The 22,500-nt window shown below is 39.3% G+C and overlaps 1 protein-coding gene across 5 annotated transcripts in view; it reads left to right on the forward strand.

Moving 5' to 3' along the window:
* Window positions 1-22,500, forward strand: part of anks1b (ankyrin repeat and sterile alpha motif domain containing 1B) — a 184,653-nt gene that overhangs the window by 42,309 nt on the left and 119,844 nt on the right. For all 5 annotated transcript variants that reach the window (XR_007144055.1, XR_007144056.1, XM_027164006.2 and 2 more), the window contains exons 2-3: window positions 896-976; window positions 7,505-7,661. Coding sequence is in view for 3 of the 5 variants with exons in the window: in XM_027164006.2 (XP_027019807.1) it covers window positions 896-976; window positions 7,505-7,661 (238 nt within the window). In the remaining 2 variants the exon portion in view is untranslated. The remainder of the gene's footprint in view (window positions 1-895; window positions 977-7,504; window positions 7,662-22,500) is intronic.

Consider the following 22,500-nt stretch of genomic DNA (forward strand, 5'->3'; position numbering starts at 1 on the left):
CAAAAAGCAACAGATTCTGTACAGTAAACACATCCGCACACCAGTCCAGTTATAGAAATCGGCAGATTTGAATAAAGATCCTTGTTACCCAGAGTGAGATTTAATGATTGCGACTGATGTATAATATGAAGCACTTCTTTGTTTTAGTCCCATCAACCCGAACTGGTCTCTTTATCAGTTCAATTTATTGTTCCTCAGCTGGACTCTTTCAAAGCTTATCATCATTATTGAATTAAAACAAAACCGGAATACAAGCATCATATTTATTATAAACATAGACCAGTGTGTTGACTGGTCACTAGACTGGTCTCTCTTTCTCTCTCTCTCTCTCTCTCTCTCTCTCTCACTTGTGGAATGTTTTGCAAGCTCCAGCCAATTTACTTTTTATGTGTTAGTAATGGGTTTATACTTTATGCTGGTGTTACACTTGTATATGTCTGCTCTAGTGTGTTTGTGTGTGTTCCGCTTAAAACCCTCGGGTACTAACCATCCTTTTATGTGCACCATTGTGGCTTTACTAAATACCACATAAACCTGCAAAACTGTTCCTTATTTTAGAGTGGAAGGATAACAAACAAAATAAAGTGCAGAATTTTTTAACCACTACTTTTTAATTTTATTTTAGCCTTTATAACGTGGTTTTGAGGTACACGCTTGAAACTATGATTGCTTTCTATTATGCTATAGTTAACAATTTAAAGGTTACTATATTTGAAAGACATTATAAACAACACATGTAGCTCTTTGTGTGTGTGTGTGTGTGTGTGTGTGTGTGTGTGTGTGTGTGTGTGTGTGTGTGTGTGTGTGTGTGTGGCAGTACAGTATATAAGGTAAGACTGATATGTGTGACATGATGTAGTCCATACTGAATGTGTGTATCTGTTTATCTGTGCAGTATATGGAGAGGACTGAATGTCAACTGTGCAGACAGCTCAGGATACACACCTCTGCACCATGCTGCACTCAATGGACACAGGTAACACACACACACACACACACACACACACACACACACACACACACACACACACACACACACACACACACACACACACACACACACACACACACACACACACACACACATACAGAAATGTGCAAACTTGTTCACATAAGCTTGAGAAAACTCCCACCTTACACTGTAGGGCACTATGGTACGTGCACCATGTTTTTCTTCCGGAATGTCTCTGTATTTTCTTCATTGGAACTAAGATACATTTATGGCATTTGGCAGGCATTTTATCCAGAGTGACTTGCATTTATCTAATTTTTATACAACTGAGCAATTGAGGGTTAAGGGCCTCGCTAAAGGGCCCAGCAGTGGACGCTTGTTGGACCTCGGAAACAAACTCACAATCTTCTGTTCAGTAGACCAACACCTTACCCACTAAGCTACCACATCAAACTTAGACAAATACTAACTAATAGACTTAAACCCTGCTCTAGCATGAAAATGCCCCTGAGCACAAAGCCCCTGAAGACATGAAGACATTCTGACCCAACCCCACTGAACACCTTTGGGATGAACTGGAACACAGACTGTACCCCAGACCTCCTCACATTACTAACATGTGTCTGATCTCACTAAGGCTCTTGTACTTGAATGATCACTAAAATCCCCACAGACACACTAACACATCTATTGGAAAACCTTCTTAGAAAAGTGGAGATTATTATAACAGCAAACACGGGGGGAATGAATCAGGAATGAGATATTCAACAAGCACGTACTGTATGTGGTGGTCAGATGTCTACACATTTCTGGCCAAATAATGTACACCCAGGATCCTTTTGTTAAGTCCCATGCACTCTGTAATGTGCTTGACAACACCGTTAGACATTTCTTTTCAGACCAGGCTCCTATCTACTTGAATGGGAAGAGGCTGACAAAAATCAGAAAAATGTGGCATAATACATGGAAAAGCATCTGGTTTCTCTAGCTTCTGTGCACATGTATTTCAACGTTCCAAGCAAAGCACCCAATAGCCTCGGCAATTTTGTGTGGAAAACAGTATTCAACACATATTTCTGACGTGTTGACACTATCCACTCACCATGCCCCTTTCCAACTCTACAGAATACACACACTGTTTACATTATCAGTTATAATTTTATGCAGTTTTCTAGTCAGCTAATGATGTGGCAGCAGCATAATACATACACTCGTACAGATATACTGTAGGTGAAGAGCTTCAGTTAATCTTCACTTCAAATGATGAATGATGAAAAATCTGTGCCTCTAACCATGGCATGGTTGTTGGTGCCAGATGGAGTGGTTTGAGTATTTCAAAAACTGATCTCCTGGGATTTTCACACACAACAGTCTCTAAAGTTTACACAGCATGGTGCGAACTGTTCTGTGGGTCGAAATGTGGGTGGAAATGCCTTGTTGATAAGAGAGATCTAAGGATATGGGCAGATTAGTTTGAGCTCTCAGGATGTCTATAGTAACTCTAAAAGCACTCTTTAGAACCACATTGAGCAGAAAAGAATCTCAGACTTTTACATTTATAGCTTATGGCAGACTCTTATTCAGAGCGACGTAAAAATAGCTTTGAGGTCTCGATCAATGAACACATCACCACTGGTTCATTAGGTTACAGATTTAGGATACCATCATCCTAAAACTCTATTGAGAACTTTTGTAAATACATAAAACAAAGATTGTTTTAGGAAGATTTAGGTCTTCACCAATTGTTTGAAGATAGCCAGTGACTCAGCTGTTTTTAGCTGTGCCAGAACAGAAAATAGTCTTGCTTGTATACCTCCCTCATAATCTGAGAGATGGTGGGAGTCATGGTTCAGTCAAACAGTGCTACTACATCTGTGCCAGGAGTGACAAGAGCTTTAAGGTAAGAGGGAGCTGGTCCATTTTTGCTCCGTAGGCAATGGATTTATCTTACAAACGAAACAGTTTCTTGGATTATAGACACTTTGTCCACTATGGAATAAAATCACTGTCAATAATAATCGTATGTAATTCAAAGCATTTGTGTGTAAATTTTCATTTTGCGGAGTTGGATCCCAAAATCTACGGCCACGACAGTTTACGGATACGAGATTTTGCGTGTTTGTTCAAATACAACTCCAAAATGTACGACTATGACAGTTTACAGACACAACGCTTGTTTTCACAACACCTCTTTTTCACACACGAAAACGGTCTGCGAAACAACTGTCAAAAATACGTCATCACGTTCACAGGCATTACTATCCGAGGGAAGATGAATCGATTCCACGAAGTGCGCATGCGCCCCGCCCTCTTTTAACCCACTGGCGCCGAAATGGTGGAACAGCAGCCAAGCGCTCACTCATCGTCAGTGTTGTATAAAGTACTAAGAAAGCAATACTTGAGTAAAAGTACAAGTATCATACTAGAAAAAGACTTTTGGTAGAAGTGAAAGTCACCTTTTAGAATACTACCCAAGTAAAAGTCTTAAAGTATCTGATATTTACTGTACTTAAGTATCAAAAGTCATTTTCTGATATTTAATGTACTTAAGTATTTGAAGTAAAGTAAAATTTCAGTGATTTTCGGTAGGCATAAGTGCAGGGGCAGTTATAGGGTTTCATCTTTAGGGGTTTTATCCCTCATGTAAGAATTTAAAACAAGAATAGTTTTATATTATATATTATATGACTACATAGTAAGCCAAAAGTTATGGTATTATTAAATGGCAAAAGTGGACACCAAAACTTTATGCATGATGTAATGATGCCAGTCTTGAATCAGATCAGTTCATGTATGTGTGTATTCTCTACAAACAGTGTGTCCGATGCAGTCATTAATAAACTAATATTCACAAAGACCAAATCAATAAATATTATTTTTATTTAGTATTGTATGGATTGTTTGCATTAATATTTTGTTTGTGCTACAACTTTGGTAATAAGAATAGTGAAATTTCACTGCTTTTGGTTGCTGTATTTGCAGCTTTCCGATTAACGTTATAGATAAACGCCTCCAGCGCTGAGTGCGCGTGCACGATGCGCGTACCTGTGCTTCTCCGTACAGCGTGCGGAGGGTAATGCAATCTAGGAGCAGTGATTCACCAAACCTCCCTTATTAGTCACACACATTTCTTCTGATTTTATTTTGTAGTAATGAAGATGCTTAGTGGAAATATAACAGAGTAAAAGTATACATTTTATCTAGGAAATGTAGTGGAGTAAAAGTGAAAGTTGACATAAATTTAATTAGCGAAGTAAAGTACAGATACGTGAAATTTCTACTTAAGTACAGTAACAAAGTATTTTTACTCCGTTACATTACAACACTGCTCATCGTCTCAGGTACGTTGGTTTTTCCTTCCAAATTCGGACATGTTTAAGGGTTAGTTATCACTAATAACAGAGAGGAGTAATGTTACAGATATAGGTTAATTATAGTAAGTAAGATTAGCTCTCAGAGTAAGGTTACATTAGGTGCTTAAAGAATACAGCTGATTAGGAGGTCATCACTGCAGTCTGTAGCGTGATGAGATAGGCCTACATAAAAGAATTAGCAATTTTAAGTGTTAACTTACTAACAGCTGTGTACATGCACTGGAATACACAGGTCATGCAATATGTGTTCACTGCTTAAGTGTTAAAGTCATATTTTATTGTTTATCAGGTTCCATTAGGTGACATCTTGCACTCAGCCCAGAATCTGGTGTCGATGTTGACCAACACCTTAAGTGGGCGGGGCGCATGCGCACTTCGTGGAATCAATTCATCTTCCCTCGGATAGTAATGCCTGTGAACGTGATGATGTATTTTTGACAGTTGTTTTGCAGACCGTTTTCGTGTGTGAAAAAGAGGTGTTGTGAAAACAAGCGTTGTGTGTGTAAACTGTCATAGTCGTACATTTTGGAGTTGTATTTGAACAAACACGCAAAATCTCGTATCTGTAAACTGTCGTGGCCGTAGATTTTGGGATCCAACTCCGCAAAATTAAAATTTACACACAAATGCTTTGAATTACGTACGATTATTATTGACAGTGTTTTTATTCCATAGTCCACACTTACCCTTTTTGTGTGTGTGTTTGTTAACACATTTTGGTGGTCGTAGAAGATTTTAATGAACTCATGCAATCTGGCAACTCGGATAACCTTCTACTTTACTGAAAATGTTCATATTTCCAGGTAATCCTGCACAAGGATGTGATATGCATCTAAAAAGTGCTGTTCTTCACCTCTGTTCTTATGAGTGTCATTTTCACACGAATAAACAAATGCATGAACATATTATCTACTATTTACAAACCTATGTGCACAAAGCTGATGTATGGAATTACACAAGCAAAGCAGGGTTTGGAAGGAATAGTTGTATGCAAACCTACTGTATGACTATGAGCCTCATCCCTAGATCCAAAACCAAAACTACAGTGTGCCAGGAAAACTAGATTAGATTCAAAAGTACTAGATTAAAAATATATACTGTATATAAAGATGTGTGTATCTGTGTATCTACTTTTGTTCAACTCTTCTGACAGATAACACAAATAATATAACAGTATATGACTTAAGACTAAAGAAGAAGCTAGTCAGCATCACTTTGTATAAAGATTGCATCAAACTTATCTTCTTATTCTTCTTCTACTTTTGGCTTTTCTCGTTAGGGGTCCTTAAACCTTACTCTATCCTCGGCATCCTCTACTCTCGCACCAATTACCTTCATATCCTCTTGTCCTCTTACCTGGCAGCTCCATCTCCAACATCCTTCTACCAATATAACCATCTGCCTCCTCCAAACCATCCAAACCATCTCAGTCTAGTCTCTCTGACCTACCTCTCTGTTCCCAAAACAGCCAACCTGATCTGTCCCTCTGATGTACTCGTCCAATCCTGTCCATCCTCGTCACTCCTAAAGAGAACCTCAACATCCTCATCTCTGCTACCTCCATCTCTGCCTCATGTCTAAACCTTTCCTTTAAACTGCATCAAGCTGATCATAAAATTATAATAATGGAAAGTAATATATATATATATATATGTCTTCTTTGTTATTCACAGGATGTTTCCTTCCACTGTGTCGAGTTTCTCTCAGCACCTTCAAATTGTATTAGTATTATACTTTCATGAGTAGGATCAAATAACTTCTAGGATCAAATAACTGCATTCAAATCACTATTACATGCCGCACTCACATCAGGGCGAAGACATTTGTATCCCTTTTCATGTATAAAATCTGTATAATGTAGCACCTGACAAACATCTCCAGAGTGAACAATAATGAGGTGTTGTGTTTCTGTGTAGTAAACTAGAAAGCTTAAACACTTTTTTTAGATGTACAGCGACATGATTGTTGTTATCTTTCTACAGGATGTATGCACATCATCATCATCATCATCATCATCATCTTCATTATTATTATTATTATTATTATTATTATTATTAATAAATTATTTTGCATTTGCAGTCAGCTATCGGGTAGATAACCTATAAAATGTAAGGAAAATAATTCACCCAGAAACATATACTGTACAGCACACTTAATATTTGCTTACAAGGTCTTTTCACCTCAGTCTGCCACTTTTAGTAGTCACCAATAAGCACAGTTCAAAGCAGAATTGAAACAGAGTTCAACTAATTTTGTAGGTTTTCTTGCATGTTCACAGATGCATGTTAGGTCTGTGGTCTGGACTTTGTGAAGGCCATTCAGAGAGTGTGATTATAGCGTGATTTTTTCTTGATTTTATAAATATCCAGTTAGTTTTTTTGGGTCATTTGTCCTGCTGGAACACTGAAATCTATTCAGAGCTCATCCGATTTTCCCAATGTAATACATGGGACTCAATCCCAATGTATGTGAGCACAGCAAGTGGCACCAGTTATAATTAACCACAATCACTCACACAACAGCCAGAATTCACAAACAAAAGTGAAAGCTTAATCAAGGAGCTTCTAGTAAGACCACAGATTGCAAGAATTGGATGAATGTTCATGGCAAAGATTGCAGGAACAGCAGGTATTAAACTGTAAAAGCTGGTTCCAGTCTCCAGTACAGAAACCTATCTGAGTTCATACACAGTAGTTGACTCTAAAAACACAATTGCAGATTTATAAGCTTTTATCAGCATTTAAAAGGATTTTAAATATCTTCTTGAATTCTTCATAATATCATGAGAAAAAATTATCGGATATATTATTCAGAATTAATTATTAATGTGGCTAATTAGCATAGTCTCATACTGAAATGTAAAGGAACTCTAAACTAAATTTCTAAAGATATGACCGATTCTTAACCCTTTCTTTGCCAACATCACAGCACTGAGTCGTCTCCTATAATGCTGACTGAGATTGCAGAATAAAGAGTAATGAATCGCAGTAGATCCTCCTGAGTCCTTGGTGCTTTCTTGTGGACTTTCCTCTTTAGCCCACCCAACAAGATTTTAGTGGGGAGTAGTGCTGATCCAGATATGATATGTGATACTTTATTTCCTCTCTCTCTCTCTCTCTCTCTCTCTCTCTCTCTCTCTCTCTCTCTCTCTCTCTCTCTCTCTCTCTCTCTCTCTCAGGGAAGTGGTGCTGAAGCTGTTGCAGTGTGAAGCATCCACTAATGTGCCTGACAATAAAGGATGCTTCCCATTGCACCTGGCTGCCTGGAGGGGAGATGTAGACATTGTCCGTATCCTCATACACCATGGTCCATCCCACTGCAGAGTTAATGAACAGGTACACAGAGATCTCTCTTTCTTTCTCTCGGAAACTCAAAATGAGTCAAAATAAGTGGGATTATGTGTGTGTGAGATAGAGAAAGCCACCTGGAGAACGCTTATGATGATATATATAATCCATCTCAGAGTGAGTGACTGACACTGCTTGTGTATGTACGTGTGTAATCAACAGAGACTGTACTGTTTTATGTATGCTTCATAAAATATGACCCAAAGCAACCTAGGCATAAATTCACACACACATACACACACACACACACACACACACACACACACACACACACACACACACACACACACACACACACACACACACACACACACGTGCACAAGCGCACACCCACACAAATAACAGGATACTGTGCCATGTCACCTTTAACTCACTGCAGCTGCTCATTATAATGCATTGATGCCATTTGTCTCTGACTAATGATAATGAGTGATATTGCACGTGTTGTGGCTGGGTTTCTATTGTATTTGAGCTCTTGGTAGGAGAAAGATCATCATCGGTTAATTAGAGTAAGTGAATTTTGTTTTGAGAGATATTAACTGTTAATTGTTTAATAATTAATGGCACAAGCGTATTTTGAGAGCTGCCAGAATCCTCTACTGAAAACTATCCCACCTCTCAGCCAGACTAATCTAACTACACAATATGGGATTGCAGCCCATATTACTGTCATGGACAATTCTGTGCCAGAACACCATTTGCTTTTGTTTGTTTTATTTTCTTACATATGTTTGTTCTGCCTATTCCTTATTCTGTTTCCAGCCTCTGCACATCTGTTCCTTGTGCTTTGAATTGCTTCCCCTGTTTATACCTGCTGTCTTGTGTGCTTTTTGTTAAGACCTTCTCTCTTGTTTCTAGATTTTATGTTTTCCCTGTATCCTGTTTTGTATTTTTGTTGCTTAGCTTGTGTTCTCTTAGTGTTCTATCTTATTTTGTTAATTTTTTTATAAAACCACATCTGCATTTTACCCATGCGTTTGGGTCTGGAGGCAACCGCACATCAAAATTACTGTTGGTCAGTTTTTGACCCCACATTTTAACAATAAAGTGATGTATGAATTATGTTTGACAGTGAACTAAATCCATTCCACTCCCTCGATTTTCCCCAGACACTTGATACGACAGCTATTTTTTTAGACAGAAGTATTATATTAAAATATATAAAAAAAAATAAATGTCTCAGTTAAGGTGGAACATTGGTGCAAGGCTATATGGCTCACTTTTTCACAGTACTGCCAGAGTGTGTTTTGTGATTTCTTAGTAATTTATTATGTACTCATGAGTCAGTACTGAGTTACTGGCTCTTTCAGTCTCATTCTAAGTGAGATTGGTTGAATGGGATTTAAATTGCTAGTCTATTTTGTATTTTAAAATAAAGTTCAAGTTTGTGCTTGTAGTCAGGTAAGACTTGTGTGCAATTGTGTGATGAAGGCTGGAATATTATACTAAATTTGAGCACTTTTTTTTTTAAAATTTGACAAAGTGTCTTTGGGCACTTTTAATTGGTCTGTGATATTTTTGCAAGTATTTGGACTTATCCATAAACCTGTACTGTTAGACCCTTACCAAACACAGTACGAACCCTCCTCCCATTTCTTAGTCCAAACAAATAATTTGTGATTTTTTATTTCACACTGATAATTTGTACAGAACTGTGTTCAAGATCATTTATGTTGTAGCTCTTTTTGAGATTGGTTTACTTGTTATGATCTTTGTATAAGGTGATAATTGAATCAATTTCTTTTTAATATTTTTAAGTTTGGCTGTGTATGTTGTCTGCAGTTTTTTGTTTGTTTTGTGGGTAATTTGGATCTGGTGCTGCACCAGGAGACCATGTAACTATTTGTTTAGGTAGGACAGTTTGTGTCAGTCAGTTTGATTAACAAAGATTATGACACAATTCATGTCACTGAGCTGTTTCAGGTCAATACAGGTTTTCACACTGACGTTTCTGGCATCAGAAGTCCTTGGGATGGCAGTACATACTGTAGTCAGCCACGAAACAGAATTTCATTAGCCATTTTTTTTAAATAAAACTTTGTGATAACATTTCAGTTTATTTCTTTTTTTTTGCCAGTCAGGCATTTATTAAAAACATCTCTGATATTACTGTATATGGGCAAAGCCATTAGGGTGAAAGAGCAACATCATTAAGAAATACTCTGATTAAGCCCAAATCTATTCTAGTTTCTGACTAGAACTTATTTGTATATACCTGAGACATTGAACACTACCACAAGTTGGCGAGGTTGTTACTTATAGATAGTATTACTAGTTTACGTTAGCTTGAACACTGCATAAGCTTTTGATGATCTGTAAGAAAAAGCCATTTCCAAACTTGATTCCTCCTTCCTGGTTTTCGTTACCCTGTACAACAGAGAATTTATAGTAACTACCAACTATGTGTCCTTGCTTACAAGCTGTTCAACTATTTGGATGCATGCTGCCTCTGCCTCAGGCTTAAATTTGTACTGCTTCTGTGGTAGGGCTGGAGCTCTCTCAATGCAAAAATCCTTGTCATGTTTCTCAATTTCTCACAATTTTTTATATTTCACCTAGATGTGCTTGTGCATACCTACCAACTGTTGTATAGGATCTGTTTCAAGAAATGGGCATAATGCATAAAATCTCTAGGTTTTCCTGCCCATCAGTGGTTTTCTACATCAGTATATCATTTTGATAATTGAAGCAATGGCTAATAAAACTATATTATTGTATAATGTCCATTCTTAACAAGATCCTCAGTATTACACATGACAGTTCTTCAATCGCTATGGCCCCTAAATCTAATCGGCAGGGTTACAGTTTATGTGGTAGTCATCAGATTCCAGCAACCCATATTCTCTGATCAGTTAATAAAATAATAAAAGCTCCCATATCTATGAGCACATCACATACTGTACCATCCTCCCAGGGAGGCCACACACCCGTATGACTTGTCACTGGTTTGGGTTACAGTTGTGTGATGTCAGTGCTGAGGTCATTATAGTCTACTGCCTCTAGCTCCCTGCTGATCTATTTCTTTTTTTTTTAATGTTTGGTACACATGCATGATATACTCTTACAATTAGGGGGAAATTTTGTGCCCCATTAGAACCAAATGACATTTTTAAAGCTGGCTGTTTATTGTAATAGGTGAAGACTCTCATCTGTTACAGTCAGCATTCTATAAATAGTTGGCTATCTAACAGATATTCAGCTAAGTACAGAATGTGCATTGTAACAGACTATATTTACTTCAAATAGATAGGCAAATAATTATAGAAATAAACATGACCTTGTGTGATTTTGCTCTGACACAAATGTCCACAGCAGCACATGTGGACCTAGAAGGTTTGGCTATACCAGAAAACTCTGAAGGCTAGCCGAAGTCACCCAATGCTCCTCATATGACTTGCCCTGTTTTATTTTGGTTATTTTGCTCCATATAGAGAAAAACTCTCCCCTACACTTTTAGGAGGGCTTGTTTGAGTCTTGTAAACACATCATTTCTCCTAATAAAGCAATCAGGTTTCTTAATAATATCATCTCAGGGAGATTTTCCCTGCAATAGTTGCCTCAGGCTTGGCCATTAGGGATAAAGTTACATTTAAAATGAATATACTGAGTTTATATATTCCTGTAAAAATGTCATGCGACCGTGTCCATTGTTAATAGCTTAAGTTTAGTTACTATTAATTGTTGAATAAGTGTTTTGTTGCTAACTCACACAAGAGAGAACTATTTCTCATAATAAATGAATCATAATTGTCCCTTAAACTTCTGGAGTTTTTAATGCTAACTCGTGAGAATGCTGGCTTATAAAACTAAATGACTTTAAGGGAAGGGAGCCAGTATTATCAGCCTGGGTTATGCATTCTTGAATATAGAAGCCTTTTATTTGTCAAATATACTCAGAGCACAAAGAACTTATTTTATTGCATATACCAGCTCATTAGGAAGGAGCGAGGCCCCAACAGTGGCATTGTGCCACTGCTGGGACTCAAACCCCTAACCATCTGTACAATAACAGAGCCTTAACGATCTTGAGATGGTTCTCCATGATACTGGTATCAGTGTGTTCCTTTGTGTAAATTCAATTCGATTTTCATCCATCCATCCATCCATCCATCCATCCATCCATCCATCCATCCATCCATCCATCCATCCATCCATCTTCTACCGCTTATCCGGGGCCGGGTCGCGGGGGCAGCAGTCTAAGCAGGGACGCCCAGACTTCCCTCTCCCCAGACACTTCCTCCAGCTCTTCCGGGGGAATACCGAGGCGTTCCCAGGCTAGCCGAGAGACATAGTCCCTCCAGCGTGTCCTAGGTCTTCCCCGGGGCCTCCTCCCAGTTGGACATGCCCGGAACACCTCAAATTAATTTATTTGTATAGCAATTTTAACAATTCACATTGTCTCAAACAGCTTTACATAAGTAGAAGCATAATAAAAATGTTAAAGATTACTATTTATCTCTAACATCTATCTCTAATGATCAAGCCTGAGGCAACAGTGACAAGGGAAAAACTCTCTGAGATGACACGAGGAATGAACCTTGAGAGGAACCAGACTCAGAAAGAGAACCTATCCTGATTTGGGTGATAATGGACATTAAATAATGTAAAAATAAATAATGTCCTTTCTACAACAGCTTTGTAGATGAGTGAAAATCCTAAGATTTTTCTATAAGCATTGATTATCACACCAGAAAATGGTGTTAGAGAAAAAGAAAAATATAAGGCATGATTGTAATCAGGTGATGGACACTGTATATTATGTGTAAAATGCAGACAGGGACTCCGACAAGACTAACTAAGACAGCATAACTAAAAGGCTAGAGCCAGAAGGTGACAACGACATGAGAGCTTCCTGGGACGTATAAAGCGTAACACCACTCCAGCAAACCTGGGCAATTTATGAGGGTGGTAAGGTAACAACATCCAAACATCCCAATTCAGCAAACACTCTTTGTCCATAAACCATACAGATCTGCTCCTTTACCTAAGAAAAGCTGTTTATGAAAAGCTAGACTAAACAAATGTTTTCAGCCTGGACTTAAACAAAGAGACTGTGTCTGAGTCCTGAAAACTAATTGGATGGTTGCTCCATAACTGTATGGCTCTGTAAGAAAAAGCTCTTTAACTTTCTCTAAAAGTTACTTAGATTTGTAAAGTATTTTTTTTATCCCATTAGTTACACCAGCTGTAAAACCATCTTCAAAATGTAGGAAAATGACACAAATAGGAACAAGGAACTGCTCATTTTTTACTTAAATTATCTGTGTTTAAAAAAAAAAAAAACGGTGTATATAAAAAAAAGGTGTATATAGCACTGGACCTGTTTTAGTTTGCCTACCAACCACAGCTGGGAGTAGATGATGTGGTGTTTGTCGCTGAGATTAAGGAGACAAATCACACAGCACTTAGTTGAATAATGCGTAACCTTTTTATTAAACATGTGTGGGACTCGTCACAAAACAACAGCAAGAGGAGGAAGTTTGTTCACATCACATGCTGTATGCACCTTAGCTGATCAAGTCAACTCAATCTATTCCATTTCACATTTTTTTACAGGTGTACATAATAACATTAACCCTAAATATTGTTATTCAAGCAACAACATAAAAAAGGGCAAAGGGCTCTTTGTTCCTATACCATATTCTTTTTTTTCTTTTTTTTTGAAAATAATAAGGGTTTGGGTAAACTACCATGATCCCTTGAGATGGGAAAGGGATTATTCTGCCCTTAAAGTCCATCATCTCAACTAACTAGCATACCTGGGGTTCTATTTTACAGTCCTTCCAGACCTTTTGATGACTCAAGTGTTTAGGAGAATGGGAGCTTCAGCTGGAACATAATTTTTGGTGATGTTAGTGTCCTGCTCAGCTGACCTGCACTGTCCCTGTCGATCCTTCAGTTGGGAGGGGTCCGTGTTGGTGAGGATGGCTCTCGGTTCACCAGTTGGATGTGGCACTGATTCCTCCTTGGTGTGTCGCCTCGCTCAGTCTCCAAGTAGTAGTTTCTACTTGTGATTGTAGTATTTTTCATGGCACTGCTTTGCTTTTGTATATTTTGCTTTAACTGTTGTGTGGTTAGGCCATTTCAGGACAGGAAGCATTATGTGAATTTATCGGCCCATCAGCAGCCTAGCTGGGCTCTCCCTTGTTGGACCTGTTGGATTTGAACTGTAACTTAGAAGTGCCTGGTGGGGGTCATCCTGCTTCAGGTTAGCAGATTGTCTTTATGGCTCGTCCGGTCATGCCTTTAGATTGTAGGAAATGGGTACTTGAAGTAATGTGTTGGAAATCATACTCTTATCACAAAGCATCTGAACTGTTCAGCTGTGAATTGGGGTCCACTATCGGTCATTAACTCCTCTAGTAGTCCAAAATGCGTGAAGATTTACATTTACAGCATTTAGCAGACATTATCCAGAGCGACTTACATTTTTTATCTCATTTTTATACAACTGAGCAATTGAGGGTTAAGGGCCTTGCTCAGGGGCCCAGCAGTGGGAACCTGGTGGACGTAGGAATCGAACTCACAACCTTCCGATTGGTAGCTCAACACCTTACCCACTAGGCTACCATGTCCCTTTTGCGTTTCTGAGTTTGTCTTTGGCAGTACCAGGATTTCAAGCCATCTTGAAAACAATGTTTGTGCTTATGCAGGTCAGCGGCAAGCTTCTGCCAAGGTAACTCAGGTAATGGAGTAGTGAGCAGCGGTTCTCTGTTTTGGTTTGGCCTGTGGATATAATCCACTTTAAACTGGAGAATACTGTTCTCTTGGCTAGCATGGAGAGTATACAGTATCATCCAAGGTAGGTAAGATGAACGTCTCATGCTTAACATTCTCATTAAGTCTTTTTTTTTAAGCCACACAGATTCTTATCTTTCCTTTTTTCTTTATTACCGGAAACATAGGCACACTTGGGTCTGTTAATCTCGATTATGCCTATTGTTTTCAACCTTTTCAGCTCCCCTTCTACTTTAGGGAGTGGGGAAATGGGGACCCACCGAGGTGCAGCTATGCTTTATGGTTTTGCATATCTTTCAGGATGAGCTTCACTGGATCTCCTTTTAACATACCCACACCACTAGGCTTGTTGACATTCTCAACGCACTTAATTACGGCTAGTTTTTTCTACAAAACGAAAGCAGTAATTTTGTAGCTGGCAATTGATATAGGCTTTAATATTTGCTAAAAGCGGTCCCCTTGTGGCCACAACACTGCCTGTACTTTGAAGTGTTTTTCACTGGGCGGAGTTTAGGCTTATTCTGTAATGTTTCAGTGGTAGCTTCAGATATCACTGACATGTCGGCACCGGAGTCGATTTGAAATGAGACTGGTGTATGTGCTAAGCTATGTGTTTCTGCTCAACTGGTCCTAAGAACGTGCATTCATCTTCATCAGCCTCGGTTATCTGCTGTTCTGCTGCTTTTGAGTGGAATACTGATGAAAGTGTCTAATTATTTTTTACACTTCATGTATTTTTTTTCTTTTTGCAGGACATTGTTCATTGTCATCATGCATTCATTCACATCTTGTGCATGTTTGTTTTTTCATCTTAATTTTTCATGTGCATTTTTGCTACAGTATGTTGACAAGCTTTTTGTGTTCTTTCTTTCGAACTTACTTTAAGTGATCCACATGCTCTGTGCTCTTTGCTCCCTCTGTGTTTTGTGATTTTATTCATTCACAATGTCTGGCTGTTTCAGTTGCAGTGCTCAATGTTAGGTCACTTTTTATATGAGGTTTTTATGATAGAAGCTTATCACCAATTACGATCACTATGCGGTCTCGCATCTGTTCCTCTTTCTGTGCTCCAAAATGATAGTTTTCAGCTAGCTCGTACATCTGCCTGAAGAATGTTTCCACATGTTCTCCGGGGAGTTGATCTCTCAAATGTTTTTTGGCCATTACCACAGAGCATTTGTTGCTATTTCCCTTGTTATTGAACGAAAATGACTTGAATATGTGCTTGGCCTCTGCTCCTATCGAATAAATTAGGGTAAATACCTGCACACCTTCACAACTTCATCCTCCTCTGTAAGTAATGAAGTAACTCGATACCTAGCAAACCTCGGTTTCCAGTCGGTCCATGCTGCGGGCTTGGAAGAGTCGAACTGCTGTAAACGCACACCTCAGTCCTCGCAACAACTCTTTTCCGAAATTCTGGCTACTACTTATTTTTTGCTTCTCATTGTCTCCGAGATTAATGACACAAGTCACCCGGCACTTAGTTGAACAATGCGTAACCATTTTATTAAACACGTGGGACTCATCTCAAAAAGTGGCGGTTAGTGTGTTCACATCACACATGCACAGTAGCCATCAAGTCAACTCAAATAGTCCCATTTCACATGACAGATGATGCTACCTGCTTCAGCGAGCACATTCACACCTCAGTGGGGTTGGAGCTATTGTGAGAATCATGTTTTTTGATTTCTCAAGTGCCTTTAATACCATACAGTCTTTCCTTTTTTTGTAAAACCAACTTTCCCCTTGAGGATTAAATAAGTACTCTATTTTAAAAGTAAGCAATAAGTAAAAATTGAAAGCACTTCATTCATCAACATTACAGTATGATGCTGCTGCAATTACATAAAAACTCTTGAGTTTTACCAAACCTCATATACTGTAGCTCTGTATGTTTATGTTACAATGTTCATTTACTAACCAGAGTACCAGTTGAACCACCAAAAGCCTTGAACCCCCAAGATGGCTTTGTAATGTATGAGTTTGTCATACACAATAGAATATAAGATTATATAAATGCTACGTTTTCTAAACTGGTATAATTCTGTTGAAATGTTTGGATTGTTTGACATTACATAAGTAAAAAAAAATTAGAAATATGTACCTACATTCCCAATCATGTTATTCTGACCAGTGATATTTATCGTAATCTTTGTCAAGAAGTTTTTCTGAAAAAAATGAAAATATAGATTCAGTCTAATATTCAATTATTCAATTATTTATTTTTTTATTTATTTGTTTGTTTGTTTGTTTGTTTGCTTTTTGGATACACAACAGAAAAGAAAAGAAACGACAGTCACTGAGGTTTTATTTGTGACAATCAGTATGTAGTATTTCTGCTGTTTTTTTAGCATTTAAAATGCTGCCCTCTACCTGCAAAACAGGAAAAACAGCACCCATCTTCTTCCATTGTGATGGTGTTGCTTTTTCTGCATGTTCATACTTGTTTTTAGCTTTTAATGTTTTAGGACAAACACATCAGCGGTTCTATTGTAAACAGAGCTGAACTGTAAACAGATAGTAATGAGTACTGTGTATATGTGTATATCAATTTCCTACGCATTTGAATTCTTTACCCAAATGATACACACTTGATTTTTATCTGGCCATACTTTTTGTCATATGTGTGGTGGCCTGGGAAAACTCTATAGTCTTTGTTGTTTGTCCCATTGCTTGAAGTTTCAGTAAGGTAAACTGGAGCGCACACAGTTTCCGATCGTAGAGGAGGCTCAGCTCCAGGTGCTTGATTCTGAGCAGGTAAAATGTCATAAATCCAGTGGCACAATCGCTTCTAGGGGTGTGATGGCTGAGGCTTCAGCATTTGTGCCAATGCTTGGGGAGGCACAACGGTCATAGCAAGGCCAAGGGAGTAGTGAGAAATGTGGCAGGATGGCCCAGGCTCAAGCAGGGAGGCGGAGCAACATCACAATTTCTGGCATGAGCAGGGAAGACAGACAATAGCCATATTCTCAAGGAACGTGGAGCAACGTCCCCTGCTAGAGCAGGGTGGTGGGTGATGTAATCAGCAGGCCACGGAGGCAGAGCAACTTTCTTTCTAGGTCAGGGAAGTAGGGCAACAATGACATCCCCAATCTGTGCTAGTTCCCCCACTCCCATCATTCCTATTGGTGACAGCTTTGCAGCATTTGCTGGCCAGTTTTTCAAGTTGCAGCTGGTGCTGCTTGAGATGGACAAGTGTTGTCAAATTCTGTCTTAGCACCGCAAGTGTACTTTCAGTTTTTCTTTGAGTTGCAGAATTGTCTATGAACAAAATCCTCATATAGTAATTATAATTTTTGTTCAGTTGGGTCACAGGTGGATGACAGCAGATATGGTGTTCTGTGGTTAGGGCAGTACTGGTTAAGGCATAATGTACAGGATCCAGTATGGTGCGAAGACTACTAGTTATGTGGTTCATGAGAGCTGCCTTATCTTATGACCTGAAAACAAAGTCTCTCAGTAGCGTACACAATTCTGCAGTCATCTTTGGCTTCAGGCTTGCATAAGTGATGGTGGTCTGTAGCTATTCCTCCGAATGTGTTTTGTGGTCACCTGACCTATGTGCTCAAAAACATGTGAAGTAGTTCCCTTAGACCATCACTTGATCAGCTTTTGCTTTGTTTAACAGAAGTTAATGGTAGACATGTTCAGCAGTATGATTGCACTGGAGAAAGTGCACTTTCATGCATCTTCTTTTCTACCACATTTCAAAAGTGTATTTCTTTAAGTCCGCTTGACTGTAAAGGCCACTAAAAAAACAGTAAACTCACTGTGAGGTTCATGAAACCAGTGTGAGATGACTTTTGCTTGTTGACATGGTGCATTATCATGCTGGGAGAAGCCATTAGCAGATGGGGAAACCGTGGCTGTGAAGTAATGCACACAATCAGCAATAATACTTAAATAGTCTGTGATATCAAACTGTGGCACCGATTGTAATTAAAAATTCAAAGTGTTGCCATTTCCCACACCATTACACCACCTCCACCAGCCTAGACTGATAATAAAAGGCAGATTGGGTTCATGCTATTGATTCTTTGTCTCAAAATTGAGATTCATTAGACCAGGTTATGCTTTTCCAGCCTTCAACCATCAGGTTTTGCTGAGCCTTGGCTTCTGTTCTTGGCTGACACGTCTGCATTGAGATTTGACCTGTGGTGCATTCTGAGATGCTTTTTTGCTCTCTACAATTGTGTGTTTATCTACAGTATGTAACTGCAGCCTTTCTGTTAGCTCACACCAATTTGTTGACCTCTGGCATCAACAAGGCCTTTCTGCAGAACGGCTGCTTCCTGGAAGTATTTCTTTATTGTACCATTCTGAGTAAGCCCTAGAGACTGTTGTGCGTGAAAATCCTGCCTGTGGTTCAACTTATGTCTGGAATTATTACTTATTTTTAAAACTTATTGGATTTCCCCAAAATAAACGCACACTGGGTTTAATGAGTCGTGCCATGCCTCATCACACACTTTACAGACGACTTTGCTAACATTGCAGCATGAGGCATGGGACACCGCACGATATGGTTGTTCCGAAGGAGTGAAAATCTAGTGTCTCGTGACTTCTGAGACCATCCTCACTTACACAAAGGCTTGTTTATGTGAGGATGGTCTCAGAAGTCACAAGAGACACTAGACACAGGCGTGAGCAACTCCTGTGTTGAAGCAAAAGGTTCTGGTAGGCTGTGTCTCTGCCCTTCTCTCTTTCTATGCTAGCATTTGATTCCACTGAATTCCCACAAACAACAATGTGAGCTGCACTTGCAATGAATCATATGATGAAAGATTCGTACTATCACAGCTTACCAGTGAAGCCTGTGGGGTTGAAGTAGACTGAAGGTACAGTATGGTTGTTGTGGGATCATTATGCCGAAGACTGTTAAACGGTTCTCCAGTCTACTGTGAGGAGAGATCTAGTTACAGGTAGCAGTTTTAGGAGGGTATCCTTTCCAGCCCTGCATGAGCCCTCCATCAAGGGTGTTGCTTTGTCCCTGGCTCCTCTGAGAACATTGCTTCACCACTGTGGCTCTGCTGAGGATATAACAGCAGGGATCAAAACAGAGAGAAACCAAAACACAGGTCCAAACGCGTTAATTCATTCATTCATTCATTCATTCATTCATTCATTCATTCATTCATTCATTCATTCATTTTCTACCGCTTATCTGAACTTCTTGGGTCACGGGGAGCCTGTGCCTATCTCAGGCATCATCAGGCATCAAGGCAGGATACACCCTGGACGGAGTGCCAACCCATCGCAGGGCACACACACACTCTCATTCACTCACACACTCACACACTACGGACAATTTTCTAGAGATGCCAATCAACCTACCATGCATGTCTTTGGACCGGGGGAGGAAACCGGAGTACCCGGAGGAAACCCCCGAGGCATGGGGAGATCATGCAAACTCCACACACACAAGGCAGAGGTGGGATTCGAACCCCCAACCCTGGAGGTGTGAGGCAAACGTGCTAACCACTAAGACACCGTGTCCCCAAATTTTAAATTAAGGCAATGATCTAGAAATATGGCTAGGCAAAGACAAGACTAAGGCTCATAACATATACAAAATCACAAGACGTATTCATTGTGTATATGTGTGAACAGTACATTTATTCTGAATAAACAGTAAGTGCTGTAATATTGTTCATAGTTCAGGGAAGGTGGACGTCTCTGCAAAGGACAACATTGACCTTTTAGACAATCTTAGATTATTTATTTAATATCAATTTCATACCCTCACATTTTTACAGTCACTTTGACACCCTCAACAGAATAGGTCCTATAATTCTTCATTCTAAATTTGTAATGGTTGTAGTTTCCAGATATGAGTTAGATGAGTTATGATACAGATGACGAACATTATTTAAACAGCTGCGGTTGCAAGAAATCTGAGATTCACCAAAATCATTTTGTGCGATTTTATTTGCAACATCTGTGTAAACCTTGCTGGGAAGACTCTAGTGAATACTAAAATTCAACATCTCTGTTACAGTGTGTGTGGGTTTGTGTGTGTGTGTGTGTGTGTAGGTTTGTGTGTGTGTGTGTAGGTTTGTGTGCGTGTAGGTTTGTGTGTGTGTGTAGGTTTGTGTGTGTGTGTTTGTGTGTGTGTGTAGGTTTGTGTGTAGGTTTGTGTGTGTGTGTGTGTGTGTGTGTGTGTGTGTGTGTGTGTGTAGGTTTGTGTGTAGGTTTGTGTGTGGGTTTGTGTGTGTGTAGGTTTGTGTGTGGGTTTGTGTGTGTAGGTTTGTGTGTGTGTAAGTTTGTGTGTGTGTAGGTTTGTGTGTGGGTTTGTGTGTGTGTAGGTTTGTGTGTGGGTTTGTGTGTGGGTTTGTGTGTGTAGGTTTGTGTGTGTAGGTTTGTGAGTGTGTAGGTTTGTGTGTGTGTGTGTAGGTTTGTGTGTGTGTGTGTAGGTTTGTGTGTGTGTAGGTTTGTGAGTGTGCAGATTTGTGTGTGTGTAGGTTTGTGTGTGTGTAGGTTTGTGTGTGTGTGTGTGTAGGTTTGTGAGTGTGTAGATTTGTGTGTGTGTAGGTTTTTGTGTGTGTAGGTTTGTGTGTGTGTGTGTGTGTGTAGGTTTGTGAGTGTGTAGATTTGTGTGTGTGTGTAGGTTTGTGAGTGTGTAGATTTGTGTGTGTGTATGTAGGTTTGTGAGTGTGTAGATTTGTGTGTGTGTATGTTTGTGTGTGTGTGTAGGTTTGTGTGTGTGTAGATTTGTGTGTGTGTGTGTGTGTGTGTGTGTGTGTGTGTAGGTTTGTGAGTGTGTAGATTTGTGTGTGTGTGTGTGTGTGTGTAGGTTTGTGAGTGTGTAGATTTGTGTGTGTGTGTGTGTGTGTGTGTAGGTTTGTGAGTGTGTAGATTTGTGTGTGTGTGTGTAGGTTTGTGAGTGTGTAGATTTGTGTGTGTGTGTGTGTAGGTTTGTGAGTGTGTAGATTTGTGTGTGTGTATGTTTGTGTGTAGGAATGTGAGTAAGAGTACTATGTGTAAGATACATTATGAATTCACATTCTTTATGTGTGTGATATGTGTACTCTAACATGTGTGTGTGTGTGTGTGTGTGTGTGTGTGTGTGTGTGTGTGTGTGTGTGTGTGTGTGTGTGTGTAGGTTTGTGAGTAAGAGAGACAGGTTCTTGTACTATGTGTAAGATACATTATGAATTCACCTTCTTTATGTGTGTGTGTGTGTGTGTGTGTGTGTGTGTGTGTGTGTGTGTGTGTGTGTGTGTGTGTGAGTGTGAGTGTATGTGTGTGTGTGTGTGTGTGTGTGTGTGTGTGTGTGTGTGTGTGTGAATTGCTCTGTCTTCCCATGGGTAGGAGACACAGTTCAGGAATGTTTTGCTTTTCAGCCCAGAGAGAAGGAAAGGTCACACCATTCCTCTAGCTCCTAGACCCCCACTTCCCACCACAGACCACTCTCTGAGCTCCTTCTCTCTCCCACACATATACACATACATTTTCTCTATAACGGTGATTTTGCTCTCATTACCAAAATCAGTGAACCCAAATTATCTCTATCTTTATCTGTCTGGTTCTGCATAAGTAAAACCATATGTATGACAGTACTGTGTATGATTACTGCATCCAGCCCACTGCTCTCTCATCCACTTGGCTCCCTGATCACTCCCATTAGGTGACATCACACTCTGTCAGACTTTGTGAGAGTAGTTTAATGAAACTGCACTGTTTGGCTTTGGCACCAAAGTGATTTATAACAGTCATACCAGTAAAGCACTGTTGAACAGAACTAAACTGAACTCTGAAAGTATGTTTGTCTGCACATGGGACACATTTTACTGTACGGTCCCCTCAATGCTGTAAAGAGCAAATATATCTCCTGTAGAAAGCTATGACACAAGTTGTTTAAAACCGGATTTAAAAACGGATTAAGTGGTTACCAAGTGTGTAATGTGTGTAAGCAAAAATATACATATACCAAATATGCTAAAATGTATTATCCAGTGTCTGGCCAAAGGAATAAACACACACTAATATTTTGTTGGACTGCCTTTTCTTTGATTATGGGACATATTCGCTGCAGAACCATTTCGATAAGCTTATACGATGTCACAAGTTTTTTTCCATCGAGAGT

Source organism: Tachysurus fulvidraco, chromosome 10 (genome assembly GCF_022655615.1).
Source record: "Tachysurus fulvidraco isolate hzauxx_2018 chromosome 10, HZAU_PFXX_2.0, whole genome shotgun sequence".
Classification (NCBI taxonomy): Eukaryota; Metazoa; Chordata; class Actinopteri; order Siluriformes; family Bagridae; genus Tachysurus; species Tachysurus fulvidraco.